The sequence below is a fragment of the Morus notabilis genome, unplaced genomic scaffold (genome assembly GCF_000414095.1).
Source record: "Morus notabilis unplaced genomic scaffold, ASM41409v2 Scaffold205, whole genome shotgun sequence".
Taxonomy (NCBI): domain Eukaryota; kingdom Viridiplantae; phylum Streptophyta; class Magnoliopsida; order Rosales; family Moraceae; genus Morus; species Morus notabilis.
The window spans coordinates 82718-97213 of NW_010363285.1; the positions used below are offsets into that span (position 1 = coordinate 82718).

The 14496-nt window shown below is 34.5% G+C and overlaps 3 protein-coding genes across 4 annotated transcripts; 1 reads left to right on the plus strand and 2 right to left on the minus strand.

Annotated features, from left to right (window-relative positions):
* The first annotated feature begins 822 nt into the window (after positions 1 to 822).
* LOC21407206 (F-box/kelch-repeat protein At3g23880) lies at positions 823 to 3247 on the plus strand. 2 transcript variants are annotated; one of them, XM_024169384.1, is made up of 3 exons: positions 823 to 1071; positions 1674 to 1707; positions 1867 to 3247. In XM_024169384.1, the coding sequence occupies exons 1-3, from the start codon at positions 863 to 865 to the stop codon at positions 2872 to 2874; spliced, it is 1251 nt and encodes a 416-aa protein (XP_024025152.1). In that variant the 5' UTR covers positions 823 to 862; the 3' UTR covers positions 2875 to 3247. The 2 variants fall into 2 exon arrangements, with proteins under 2 accessions (XP_024025152.1, XP_010102186.1); XM_010103884.2 differs by having other exon boundaries at positions 1674 to 3247.
* On the minus strand, positions 3079 to 6192 carry LOC21407207 (GDSL esterase/lipase LTL1). The gene is made up of 5 exons (XM_010103885.2): positions 5889 to 6192; positions 5644 to 5771; positions 5255 to 5497; positions 4131 to 4383; positions 3079 to 3552 (listed from the first exon to the last, which is right to left on the minus strand). Exons 1-5 carry the CDS (start codon positions 6133 to 6135, stop codon positions 3320 to 3322), a joined length of 1104 nt encoding a protein of 367 aa, XP_010102187.1. The 5' UTR covers positions 6136 to 6192; the 3' UTR covers positions 3079 to 3319.
* A 7391-nt stretch (positions 6193 to 13583) lies between these two features.
* On the minus strand, positions 13584 to 14256 carry LOC21407208 (dehydration-responsive element-binding protein 2D). Its single transcript, XM_010103886.2, has one exon. It carries the CDS (start codon positions 14254 to 14256, stop codon positions 13657 to 13659), a length of 600 nt encoding a protein of 199 aa, XP_010102188.1. The 3' UTR covers positions 13584 to 13656.
* Positions 14257 to 14496: the final 240 nt, after the last annotated feature.

Below are 14496 nucleotides of genomic sequence, written 5' to 3' on the forward strand. Positions count from 1 at the left end.
TTTTGTTTTAGCTTGTATGTTGTAATGCGACGTATGTGTTATTTCGTAATTTTATATTTTTTATAATATTTTTGAATAAAGTAAATATTGTTTGTTTAATTTGAGTTTGTTCATTTGTACTAAAACTCAAAAAAGTTTAAACTTAAGTTACAACTTTATTTAAGTTATTCTTTTACAAATTTGTGTTTGAATTTGAGTTTTAACTTGAGCTTGGGGCTAAAATATGAGTTCAAGTTCTCCCTTCAACTCAAGTTCTTAAACTCAAACTCAAGTTAATTAATAGTATTTTTTCTATTCTTAAAAACATCATAATTTTTTCATTTTAATTCTGATTGAGATGATTTTTTTTCTATGAGTTCACAATGAATAGATGAACAAAACCCCACTCATATACATTATTAAATTTTTTTATCACGATTAAGTTTTTATTAAAATACTTTCTAAATACAAATTCAAGTTTTGACCCACCCAAACACAAACTCAAATAGATTTTCAATTCAAATTATAATTCAAAATGTACATATCTAAACACAAACTCAAATTAGAGTTTCAACTCAAATCATACTAAAATATATTTTAATTTAAATCAAGATCTGAACTTAAATCATCTTAACTCAAAAAATATAAATGAACAATCCCTTTAAATTTTAAAGCGGATTATTTGAAACAATAATTTTTTATATTATAAAAAACATTCCAATAAAATATCGAGACTTTAAAGCTTTTAATTTTAAAAATTTTAAAACTAAAAATTCGAATGAAAGGATCCGTGGCGGAATTCTAAAGACAGAAGTCTGGGATTCGCAGAAATTGCTCTTTACTAGGGTTTCATTTGCCCCCTAGAGCCAAAATTCCCCTTACCATGTCGGAGGTGATTCTCGACCGCGAGGAGAATTCCGCCGAGGATCGTTCACGGTCCTCGTCCCCCCAGCCCCCTCCGCCGTATCGGGACGGCAGCCACTCGCCACCCCGCCGTTCGCCGCCTCCGCCTCCGCCTCTGCCATCGTCGTATAAGCGGCCGAGAATGGACGATGGGAGGATTGGAGAAGGGTTTGAACCCGGCGATACAAGGTGAGGGGATTCTTCTTTTTCTCTCTATAATTTCGTGGCCAGTTTATGAGAGATTATGCTTTTTTTATGTTTGATTATATGGTGTTTGTTTTTATGGTTTGCATTTGAATTCAATTGGTGAAGGAAAAAAGAAAGGAGTGAGAAATCCGATTGAAAGGCAATAATGTTAATTTTAAATTTATGGAAAAATCTGGATGAATTTGGAATAGTTTAATGCTTCTTGTTGTTATTGCTTGTTTGATTCTAACTCGACCCTGTCAATATCAATGACCTTATATATATGTAGTGATTTTACAACATGGAGAAGTCAACGTGAGTTTTACATATCCCAATTATCAATATTTCCATCGAAAGACAAATATATCTAAGGCACAAGATAAAGACATATATATATATATATATATATATATATATATATCTTACATGCATATCTAAGTTTGTCATAGCTTATATATGATTTTGATTGTTTTGAGTCTTCAATTTATCAAAAATTAATCTTACAATATAAATTTCTGTAAAAACCTTGTATGCTTTGATTTTGAGTCTTGAATATCTAGGTGTTTGTTATTTGATATTTAAATAAACTTGTTTGTTATTTGAAGGAGAATGCCAGGTTTTTGCGATCTTCCTGAAAAGGTAGTAGCGGAAATCATGTCCTGGCTACCTATTAAGTCTTTATTACAGCTTAAGTGTGTTCACAAATCATGGTGTGCTCTCACAAGCACTCTTATAACAAGCCAATGGTTTGTGGCAAAGCATTTCAAGAATTCTGAACGCGGTGCATCCTTATTTCAGAGGACCAGCGTCAACCTACCTTATGAAACTATAAATTCTGATGCATCAAATTCATTTATGACTATCAACAAAGAAGATGGTGGCAACGACCCAATTTGCTTCGCTACTAGAGATTTCAGTGTGCCTGAATCTGTAGTTGGTGTACGTGGCTCTCATTGTAATGGTATCCTTTTCTTACCAGACAAGGACACGGACAAGGTTTTGTTATGCAATCCGGCAATTAGGGAATTTAAGCTTCTTCGGAGTTCATGCTTTGGATCCAACTTTAAAACACAAGTCATGGTTGGATTTGGCTATGATGCCATTGCCAACGTTTACAAAGTTGTCAGAGTTGTGCGCCTCCATGGTACCAGTGTTGGTGCTTGCATTGCAGCCGAGATATGTACGTTGGGTAATCGTGATTCTTGGAGGGAGATTAAGATGAAGATAGAAATTGACATTACATCTCTCACTTTCGATGAGTTGTATCACAAAGGAATCTATTATTGGGTGATAGATGATAAATTTATGAAGAACATGCTTATTTCGTTTGATATGCATGTGGAGGAATTTCAAACTATACCACTTCCAGAAGATCATGATCTGCAGGAGTTTAGAGCCACATCTAGCACAAAAATTATCCACTGGAAGCTAGGTTTGTGGAAAGAAAGTGTCACTTTGTTTAAGTATGTCAAAAGCATAGCGCCGAATTCATATGCACAGCCCATCAAAATGTGGATATTGGATGAAATCTCTAGCAGCTGCCAAGAAAAATCTTTCTGTTGGACTAAATGTGCAGATTTACTTTTCGGCGGGACACTTCAATATTATCCATTAGTATTTTGGAAGAGTGATGAACTCCTTTTGCGAACATCTGAGATAGGCCTCTATGCTTCGTACAACTTACGTACCCAAAAGCTTAGAAATATGAAGCTGCATTTTTTTAACGACAGGTCTATTCACGCTTTTGTTTACATGGAGAGTTTGGTATCAATGCCAGGGGCGAGAAAGATGATTAGTTCATCCTAATGGATATCATTTTTATTTTCTTTAGCTCCTTCAACAAAGGATCTTGATGAGCAGGAACCGGGAATTACACTTTGATGCAGCCTCACTGACTTTATTAGGGGGATTGGTATGGAGACTCTAGGATATTAGACGTTAATATGTTATGTGGGGATGTTTGTGGTTTCGAAGTTTATAGTGTTCATTTTTTGCTTTTTGGGGGGACTATCAAATTATTATTTTCTTTTTATTCCAGTAGTGCTTATTGAAATACAAATACAGGACATTCTTAATTTCATTACTTATTGAAACACCACAATGGAATTTTCTAGCGGACCTTGAGGAATAACTAATGATGATAATTCACTCCAAAAAAAAAAAAAAAACCTAGTGATAGTAACAATGACAAGACACATGCGACAAAGTGAAAATTGACAATTTAACAAGTGAAGAAAGAGTAATATCTCCTCTAGGTCCTAGAGTCCAAGGCCATAATAGTGCTGAGATTCATTGGGTGCATGTATTTGGAGTCTCCCTCCAAAATATTCCTCACTATTATTCTGTTTGCCCTCTCCGATGGATGGAATGCGTCCCAGAAAGCATATATGTCTCTGTTTGGGCACAAGTTTGATGCTATAGTGCAAAGCCCTAAACCATTGTAAGGTCCTTGTCCACAACATGCTACCTTTGATGTAACAAATCCTGCAAAATTACCCATAAACACAATCTTGTTACTGAAAATTTGGAGAAATGGGATTGTGTCGAATGGCTTGAAAATTTTTTGCGGATTGTAATATTTCAGTGAGCTGCTTAATTGCAAAGCACGGGAGGCTTCAGATTATCCACATTCTTTTATTCACAATATGATTGTTGCAAAGCTTTCTTTGCGACAAGGAATATGATTGAGTGATGAAAGTAACAACTTGGCAGTGTTTTTATGTGGTTTGTTACATCGACGATGGACAGCGCGTCAATGGAAAAGTCCTAACATTTGTCCATTGTGTTTGATAGGCTCAAAGTTTTAGACATGGCCCATACTTCTTAGCCCTCTCCAACTAAATTCTGTGCAACATAGAGGGGCCCACGTTCATTATTTCTCATTTACTTAAGGAGACCACCAATCAATATCACATTTACTTTTCTTCAGGATATGGTTATTCCCTCTACCATTCTTTATTAGCATTATTATGATTTAATCAGAATAACTGTTCCTGATATTGTACTCGAAAAAACCAAAAGACACGAAAAGAAAAACAAATGTTGCAGGTTAAGGTTCATACCATATGCTTGAGGGTTGGAGATAAAGTCCATGTGCATTTCAAATGCATTTGCAGCAACAAACACATCCGAACCAATATCACTGTTGAGCCTATTGATCATTTGCACAAGTTGGGGGTTGAATAGTCCGGCAGCTCTCTGCAGCTCGACCGCGCACTGGCCATTTGGGCTGCGCATGGCCAACTCTGCTGGGACGCATCCCAATGGTCCAGTACCTGTCACCAATACCCGCCTTGCTCCCAACTCATATAGTCTCTGCATTTTATATTTCAAAGATCATAATAAAATTGTGCGAGCGTCGTAACTTGTAGATCTCAAAGTTGACATGTGAATCTATTTTTAGTTGGTCAATCAATGGTATTATATAACATTATATCCATATGAATCTTGTTGTAACTATACAATTAAAGACCCTTGTTGTGGTGAAAGAAAAAGGATAGTTAATTAATATAAGAGTTTAGTTTGATGTAAAAAAGGAAAGGTTGCTCAAGTCAGTATGGTGTTATTATGGGGAAAAAAAGGGTTGGTTTGGTGAAAAAGAGATATGTAAATGATGCAGATAATGAAAAAAAAAAAAAAAGGAGAAAGTATTCTACATTAATGTTGATTTCTTCCCGAAAAGGCGTATCTAAATGACAAGAGGGGTGGACAGTAACAATCAGATGTGCCTCTTGAAAAAAAATAAATAAATAAAAGGGGTCATTAATGCAAATGCAAAATGCATGTTGATCTCACCAACCAAGCGAGCTTTCCATAACTCACTTGCCTCTCCAAAACACTTAACGTATCCCCCACAATAACTACGAATCCATAAATGTGTGCCCCCACTTAACCATTACTCTTTTCCTACTTTCTTGTGACTATTTTCCTTTTGAAGCTTATGCCTAGACTAGTCAACTTGTAGAACATACTAATAATCATTAGTGAAACGATTGGTTCATCGGTTTAAAACCATAATTCATGATTTTAATTTTTGAAATTTAAATTTTTTATGGGAGAAAAATATTGTAGAGAATAAAAAATCATAATTCAAAACCAGAGACGAACTCTTAAAACAAACATCCCATAGATGTTAAAAGTTAGAGTGCCTTTAAGTAGTAATCTAGCAAGAACAACAGACAATTACCGCAAGAACTTTCTGATACTCCGATATCACATAGACGACGTAGTCCGGCAGGGAGTACTGGCGAGATCTGGCGGAGAAAGGCACCAAATAGTAGTTGTTCACAAAGTCATTGCCCCCAAGGGTGATGAGAATCAATGCCTCATTCACAAGTCTTTCAGTTTGCTCTGCTCCAATAAGAGCACTAACCCTTGTTTGGTATTGTTGAAAGTACTCCAATTGTTTGTATATACGAATAATATTCAGCTGAAAAAGATTTAAAAAAATGTAATACATTTGTGACGCAACATTTGCTCAGATGAATACCAAACAATATAGTACAAAATATCCTTTTCAAAAAGTAATGATGATAAAATAATGATACTAAAAAAGCAACTTGTCTAGTCACTTACAAACTGAATCCCAGTGTCATTGAGAACTCCAATCCCAGCAGAGGCAAAGTTGGCACCAACAAGAAGTCCTTCACCAGTGAGCTCAGGGCTCAAGTATGGCAATGTTGGCTCTGACCCAATTGCCTCACCTAGTGTTATAACACCATTATGCAACAAAAGTTAGTTTTAGCAAATGATTAGTAATTTTTAACAAGTTGGTTTTTTTTTTTTTTTCTTTTAAAAAAAAAAAGAAAAAAGAACTTAACTGATAAGGTCAGGAATGTTGAGGCCGTTCGAGAAACGACCGGTGGGTCTGTGAGTAGGGTAGTCAATGCCGTAAGGGTAGTTATCGGCACGGGCAGTGGTAGCCAAGTAGTTGTTGTTGCCGTTGTCGACGAGAGAGTCTCCGAAGACGAAGAAAGCTCTGGCCTCAGCTTGAAAGCCAAAGCTGCTCAGAGTGATCACTAGTGCTCCTAGTACTATGGAGGAAACGACACCAAAAGAGCTATCCATATTGGAAACGACGTTACTAGGCACTTGCTCTTACTAGTTATTACTTGTCAATGCGAAACAAGGGCACAGGGCTTGGCTTTATATAGTGCCCTAATTGGTAGCTAGCACTCCTACTACTGGAGATCATATTAAATGTGGGTTTGTTCTACCACACCAACACTTGATGAGAGTAATTATATATGTTGAGTTCTCTCTTTTACAAAAAAATGTAATGCCAGTAGTTCCAACTTCCAAGTACGTATTATACGTGAGAGGGTAATTCGCTTTCTTTGGCATGTATTTTGTGTTTGGTAACACTTTCCCTTGCATGGTTCGCGCTTGCTATTTATTTTTATTATGCGAGCAACGCAGTGTGTTACAATTGAGACTAACAGATTATGACACGAATTGGCTGAAATTTTAATTTAGCATTTTTCGACGATCTAATAGAATGTAGCTTCAAAATTATGCTAATTCTCTGTAGTTAACTGCTCGGTTTTACCGCGCGATTTTATTCACGAGAACAATAATATTTTAACTTCATGAAAAAAAAAAAAAAAAAAAGTATGGAGTGATCAGTTCAGGAAAAATATAAAGGAGGGTAGAGAAAAATTCACGTGATTGAAGTAGATAGATGGAATTTAGGAGTCGTATTGTGAATTCAAGTGTGGAAATTAGGGTGAGCTTTTTGGAGCCGGATAATACGTAAATTCCGTTTATTGACGCTGCCTACCTTTTACAGCTTTAATGGGCGTACTATCTTTATGAAGCAAAGTGATAGTGACAGTGTTTTATATGTTTCACCAATAAATCGAATTTCTGAAATTGCATGTGTAAAGGTAAGCAATAGCTACGCTCTTATTTTTAGCTTAGCATTAATAATTGTCCCGTATTCTGAGGCATTATGAATATCACTATTAATTCTACTTAGTTGGGTAGGGTGAGATAAGATAAAAAAAAAAATATAAACATTGTCATCTCTTTATCTTTTCTTTTTCACCAATTTTATGAGTTCTAATGTTTTGCTATAAAGTCGTGTTAAAAACACTAGAATGATTTCTGAATTTACTTTGTATTGATGACCCCAAGAAGACTTTGAAACTAGAAATTTACTTCAGTACGTACTTTGGTTTTTCAGAATGCCAAACCTGGAAACAGTTTTTAGCCTTTGTAATATGAGTGTAACACAATATTATAGAGCTCGTTGTCTCGTTCTTAATTCATGTAAGATAGATACATTTTGCATCTTGGTCCTTTCATTTTTACTATACAAAATCATGCATAATGGCACTAGCAAAAGATTAAGACTCCATGTGGCCAAAATAAATCTGGTGGGGTCTACTTCCAAGCGGTTAAACCTCTATATATATATATATATATATATATATATATATATATGTTAATCCGGCACTAAAATGGTTTCCTTGTTTCTGCAAGGGAAAATAGAACTCCTGAAAGTCAAAATCTATGAATTTATAGTGATGTTTTAATTTAAAGGTAGACTTGTGTCTGAGCTAGCTAGATTAATTAAATGCAAAATTGGATTTTGCTAGCTAGAGAGTTGTAAATTCTGCTTCTTACTTCAATGCCTATGCTCTTTCTCACATTTACTACTTCCACTATCCTTCAAATGTACCACTACCTTTATACTATCAATAGTAATATATTAACTGCTATTTGAATTTGAGCTATTATTTTCACATCCTTATCCACCATTCACTACTAACTACGTACATAACATTACAATAATACAAACACTTTCTTCTTGTTTTCAACCACAAAATTGATGTTATTTAGGTGTTACACCGCCTTTGAAGTCTAATTATGCATATGTGCCATTTTGAGGTGAAAATTAAGCTTAAATAACTTGTAACAAAAGTGGTATGTTTGAAATTCGACTCCAAATCATCCACAAAAATTGTCATAATCATACACGTCTTTATTATTTTCTCAACCACCAATAAACTTTTAATAATCTATCATTTACACTCATCAAATCAATAGTCTCAACTTATTGAATTAAAAAACTTAAAGCACTTTATCTACTTCCCAAACCCGAACCTTTTTTTCCGGTCATTATGTGATTATTAAAACCCTCGACCTTGTTTTGCAGATAATAAGAAAAAAGTGAGGTTTTGTAGCTTACCTCTATAGTACTATTTCTTAAATCTTAATTAAAGAGGAAGGGACAAAGAAAAAGCTAAAGATATTCAGCCATGTGAACAGAATAAATGAGGTGGGGTTAGATTTTTATGCACACACAATATCAAGCCACCTTTCTTACGGTTGAATTTCAATGTAAAAGCAATGAGAGTACAAATATATTGAAGACTCAAGTCTGACTAAAGAGGGGTTCCAACTGGCTGAACTCATTTTCTGAATTTTGATGTGATCACCAAAAAGTGAACTTGATATTGACATGGAAAAAACGTTTTGTAACCTCTTGAAAATTTCAGATATTTTTGGGTTCATTTACGTTTTTCTTACTAATCAGGATAACAGTAAAAGCTAAGTTATTATCAATGTGCAAATAAGCTGGGCAAATTGAAAACAACAGAAGAAATTGAAAAGGCTCTACCTTGAAAAACGCTTAGGAGCACCACCACTGCTTAGCATCCTCCACTAATAGAAGATAGGTCTCATTTATTAATAGAAACTATGCCTCATGTTGTAAGACTCGCATTTTGTTAGTGGATGATGCTAAGTATTACAAGTGTCCTATAGCGTCGTTCTTAATTTTGTGATGACATTATGTATTGATTGTGAATATGGTGAACTGTGTGGGTCTCAATGATGCCAGCTACCTCTACAACATGTCCCTTCATATAGAGAAAACTATACAAGCAAACCACAACTGTTTAATTGACAAGCATTTCAATAGAGTCCAGAAGTAGTGAGAAGAGAATAACTCCAAGCCAATATTTTCAGGCTCTTAACTTCACAAGGGCCACTTCCAAAAGTATACAAATGGAATGAAACTCATATCATATTTACACTGAACTTTCAAGTTCATCCACACAGAACAAAACCTTTCTTCTTACTTTTTCATGATCAAGTACAAGTACTGTACAAGATATTTGCATTACTTTACGTGTTTTTTGTCAAAAATTTGAGATTCCAAAGGTAAAACAGTTAAATGATAAGTTTGTATAAAATTGGCCCATAGCTAGAACCTCAAGGAGGGTTATCAACAAATCCACCAACCATTCTACTTTTGACAACATTTATTGATTTCTGACCTTTGTTAAAACTACTTTTGAGCAAAATGTAATTCATGAATGACTAAGGCCTATAAAATGACATTTTCTTTAGATTCTTGCATCTACCACAGACAGGCATCATTTCCATGCAAAATTTACTAAAATTATTCATCAATTATGTGAAGCCTAGTTTTCTGTATTATTATTATTTTTTTGATGGGCTAGTTTTTGTACTATTGGTTATACACATAAAAAGGTGAAGCTAGAGCCTCCTTGTTATTACTATTTTCCATCATTGATGCTTAAATTTTCATTAATTACTATGATAATGATGTTGCTAAATCACCCCGTACAGCGATCTATCCTTTTCTTTGAGAATGTTTTAGTATTTCTTTTTCTGTTTTAATTGTGAAAGCTTGAAGGGTTTTGATTATAATGGCCACAATTGATGCCGTTTAATTATCCCCGTGTTGATTGTTGATCGCTTTCTCCCCTGTATCTTTTTTAGCTGGTTTTGTGTGTTTTAATTGTGAAAGCTTGAATAGTTTTGATTACAATGGCACCATTTTGTGGCTGCACATGAAGCTGTTTTTGCTAGATCTGGAGACAATTAACAGACAATGACAACATAAGAAAATGATTCTTATCAGGAAACTATATCTAGTGGCTTTTTTTTCTAAATATTTGTGGGATACAGAAGTTGTTTTTGCTAGACCTTGGACAATTAACAGACAATGACAACATAAGAAAAGGATGTGATTTTTTAATTGTGGGAGCTCCAATGGTTTTGATTACAATTGCTAAACATGTTGTGGCTGCACATGAAGTTGTTTTTGCTAGATCTTGGACAATTAAAAGAAAAGGACAACCTAAGAAGATGATCCTTAATCTATTTGATGTTAACTAAAATAGACTACGATGATCAGTGTCATATTGTAACCTTTACACCATCCAAAATCAGCAGAGACAAAAACATTTAAGATTGTATTTGCTTTCTGGTATTGATACATGCTTTTTCTTTTTCTTTGATGAAATACCATTGATATCTTGTTATGCGTCGCTTAAGTCACGTCACACGCATAAATGCATGAAAATCATAGGTGTTTTTATTATTAATTTGGTTTTTATTTATATATCATATTTATTCTAATACCAAAAGCATTCATCCCTAAAAAAATAAATATTATTAAAAAGTGTATATATATATATATATATATGTATGTATAATTATGTGGCTAATCCGTAGTTTTGCATATTCACGGGCCCATCCCCTTGGTGTATTTTCTCCATTGCTTTTTTATAATTTTTTTTTTTCACTTTGTTTGTTGAAGATTGCACTAAACATATTGACAGACTAGTAAATGGACACAAAACGAGCTAGAAGGACAGTGCAGTATCTGTTTGACTCGAGCACAAACTTTTTCCACCGTTCTTAGACTAAAATCGGTTACTTTTGAAAGACCAAAAGAGCAAAAAACAAAATATAATATAATTAACCAAAAAAAAAGAGAAAAGAAACAATAAGAAAAAATGGAAATATATATAAATGTTTAGCTGTATACATAGTGCATGTCGTTTTCTATAGACGATGAAGTGAAAAATCCATTAACTATGGCAGTTAGAAAGGAAAATAAAGAAGGAATAAAAGGCTTTTGGAAGGACATTTGTCAAAATCCAACGATTAATTGCCGCTAGGCCCGGTAATATGGGTCACGACTCGAAAACGACACGAATTTTACGGGTTAGGGTTGAGAAAAAAGAGGTTCGGGTCAGAATTGAGTCGACCTGAAATTGACACGAAAAATACGGGTCAATTTCGGGTTTGACCCGTCTAACCCGAACACGACACAAAACTCGTAAAAAACTAAAAAATACATATATTTTTCATTTCATATTTTAAATTTTATTATGAACTTGTGATATCATGATAGTTATACTCAAAATCTTATACTATTATTTGCTTAATTTCAATTGATGTTATTGTAATTTAGTGTGTTATGAATTTTAAGTTATTTCTAATATGTAAAAAACTAAATAAAAGTATATAATTTTCGTGTCAATTTCGGGTTCACGGGTCAATTTCGTGTCACGGGTCATTTTCGGGTCGTGTCGTGTTCGTGTTGCGGTTTTTAAAAAATTTCGTGTCACGGGTCGTGTTCGGGTTGACTGTAAATTTTAAAAAAATGATCAAAACACGGCACGTGACACGAATTGCCACTCCTAATTGCCGCCAAGGGAAGAGGCTATCCAAGTACGGATGTCTGATTACGTGGTAGAATTTTATTGGTGAGTGGAGCTCATAGTAGAAGAGTGCGTTTGGTTTAAGAATTCGTGTCATGATTCGTAGCTCGTTATAGTATTTTCTCTTACAAAAAAACACACGTAAATTGAAAATGATTCTGAATCCATCAACCAAACGTCCTCTAATTTTTTATAGGTCAATTAATTTTCCGAGAAAAAAAGAATAGGAAACATGACAATTAAACTAAATTTCACTAGAGGATATTTTTGGATTTTACTATAATTTTAAAAGTACACATAATATTGTCGGCAAATACAAATGGAAAATACAGTAAACAAAAAAGAAAAAAATAAAACTAATGATCCAATATATTTCAATGTCTATAGATTTTGAGCTCATTTAGTTCGCTGATTTGAGTTGATATGTAATTTTATATGAGAACTTTTTACTGTAATACAAAATTAAATATAACTATTTTTTAAATTTTTTTACTCTAATAAAACTTAAATTTTAAGCTGGTATTCTTATCTTCTCATTAGTCAATGTCATTTTGTTGTGGAAGGACCAAACGTTTTTCTTTTTCATTATCTCTCCTTTATTCGTCGTTTTGTTATATAGTTGACTAGGTCGAGTTAAGGGCCTCTCTAGGTGTGAAATAACAAGCAATTAGTTGCAAGTCATTTATTGTGTTTGGTGGGCGGTTTCTCACTTTCTCCTTCTCTACGCGGCAGATAAATGTTGCATCTATTTGTAAATGCTAATGGGCTAGCTCCATAATTTGTGCCTCATCAAGTTATGCCTTCAAGATTAATGCAACAAATGAACGACATTCATTTACATCGGTATCGGTAATGCGTGTTTAAACCGTTTCTTTGTTTCTTTCTTTCCCCTTTTTATCTTCTCTTTAGTATGTATACGACAAGTGTTTGGCGTGCTGACTGCGCGGAAAAATAACAAATATATTTGCTAATAAAAAACAAATGCAATATCTATTCATGGTAATTATCGCTAGACATTTTCTCAGTAACCGCATATTCACACTTCAATTTTGGGACTAAGTAAATTACAAATCTCGCATACCCTTATCTAGGATTTTCTATTTGGTGTTGATGTGTTAATTGTTTTGTTAATTTTTGTATTCACTTTTTGTTAATTTTTGTATTTATTGGCTGACACGTAAATTCAATTATCTAATTTTATATTTAAATAATAATATATTATATTATGCGTCAAATAGTAAATATAAAAGGTGATAAAGTGATAAAGAGAGTGACATTAACCTCTGACGCTAACATTACTCTTATATTTACTTAAAATTATAGTGATGATGATACCTTAGTCTTAAAAAAAAAATAATAATAAAGGCCGTGTTTAGAATGATTCTGTTTTTGTTTTTTATATTTTTTAAAAAATAAAAAAGTTTGTAAAACGATTTTTGGTGCAATAAAAACAAAAAATAGAAATAAAAACAATACGTGTTTCCGGGTAAAGGAAAAAGACAACGCCATTCGACTACATGCAGTTTTCATCATCAAATAAAGAGGACATGTCGTCTGGTCAAAACAAATAACGATTTTCTTTATTTTTCTTCAAAGTAAATACATGTCAATTCGTTCATGTAAGCAACGACATTGAGATAAACGAATGTCGTGTGGCTTGTTTATTCAGGCGAGGATAACACACTACAACGACGTGCAGTTTGTGACTACAAGAAACTACATGTCGTTTAGCATCAAAATAAAGCAATATGTAAGCCTTCTGGTACTAGAGTGACCGAGTACCCGCGTGTGTACTGTGTACAAACACAAAGCACACAGATATTCCAGTTTCCAACCCTCAAAATAAAAGAAACAATTTCGTTGATGATTAAAAAGAGACGAAAGAAAAAGGGATAGAAGAAAGTACTACTCCAACCATATCCAAATATACAACTAGAATCAATATTCGTACCCAAAAAAAAAAAAGAAAAAAATCCGACTATTAGAAAAAAAAAAGGAAAAAGAATAGAAAAGAAAAGACAAAAATTGTAATTTGTACACAAGCTAACTAGCACTAACCATTGTTGTAGTTCAAGTTCATATGCAAAGATATTGACCAACATCACAAGCTCCAAGGAGATGGGAAGCCAATATTGTTGGAATCGACAAACTGATCATCCTCTCCACCAAATAAAACTCCAAAATCTTCACTCCCTACCTGACAAATCTCCGGCCAACCGAAAATCGGCATATTATTGTTGTTATTATTATTAATATTGTTATTATTATCATCATCATCGTGATTAACATTAGTAGCGGTAGTACTAGAACTCGTCGTCGTAAAACCATTATCCATGACTAGTGGCTGCAGGCGTGAGCCGGCGTCTTGGTTGGCGGCGGAGGAAGGCTCGAGCCGGTGGTGGCGGTCGGGGAGGTTGAGCTTGGCGCTGGTGCCGTATAACTTGGTTGCGGCGTCGTCGTACGCGAGGGCGGCCTCCGTGGAGGTGTTGAAGGTGCCGAGCCACAGGCGGGCCCCGCGGTTGGGCTCCCTGATCTCGGCCACCCACTTCCCCCACGTCCTCTGCCTCACCCCTATGAATGTGCACTCCGCGTTCTCCGGCCCTCCTTTCCCTTTCATCCGCCGCTTCCTCGACCGCTCCATCACTGGCCGCGCCGCCTTCACCACGGCTTTCGCCGTCTGATCTTTCTCGCGATCTTCCATTTTTTTCGACGTAATGATCACAATGAAACCCAAAAAAAAAAAAAAAAAAAAAAAAAAAAAAAAAAAAAAAAAAACCCCCTTTTTTTTTTATATATTTTTTTCGACGTAATGATCACAATGAAACCCAAAAAAAAAAAAAAAAAAAAAAAAAAACGAAATTACAAACCTTCTCACTTTCTATATATATTTTATTACATTTTGTTGAGCTGGTATATCTCTCTTTTTTATAAAGTGGCCAAT

Coding starts and splice junctions, on each gene's coding strand:
- LOC21407207 (XM_010103885.2), bottom strand. CDS start 6,135: ATGGATAGCTCTTTTGGTGTCGTTTCCTCCATAGTACTAGGAGCACTA. Junction 5,772..5,888: donor CAACATTCCTGACCTTATCA/GTTAAGTTCTTT, acceptor TTATAACACTAG/GTGAGGCAATTGGGTCAGAG. Junction 4,384..5,254: donor AGTATCAGAAAGTTCTTGCG/GTAATTGTCTGT, acceptor TATAAAATGCAG/AGACTATATGAGTTGGGAGC.
- LOC21407206 (XM_010103884.2), top strand. CDS start 863: ATGTCGGAGGTGATTCTCGACCGCGAGGAGAATTCCGCCGAGGATCGT. Junction 1,072..1,673: donor TTTGAACCCGGCGATACAAG/GTGAGGGGATTC, acceptor TGTTATTTGAAG/GAGAATGCCAGGTTTTTGCG.
- LOC21407208 (XM_010103886.2), bottom strand. CDS start 14,256: ATGGAAGATCGCGAGAAAGATCAGACGGCGAAAGCCGTGGTGAAGGCG.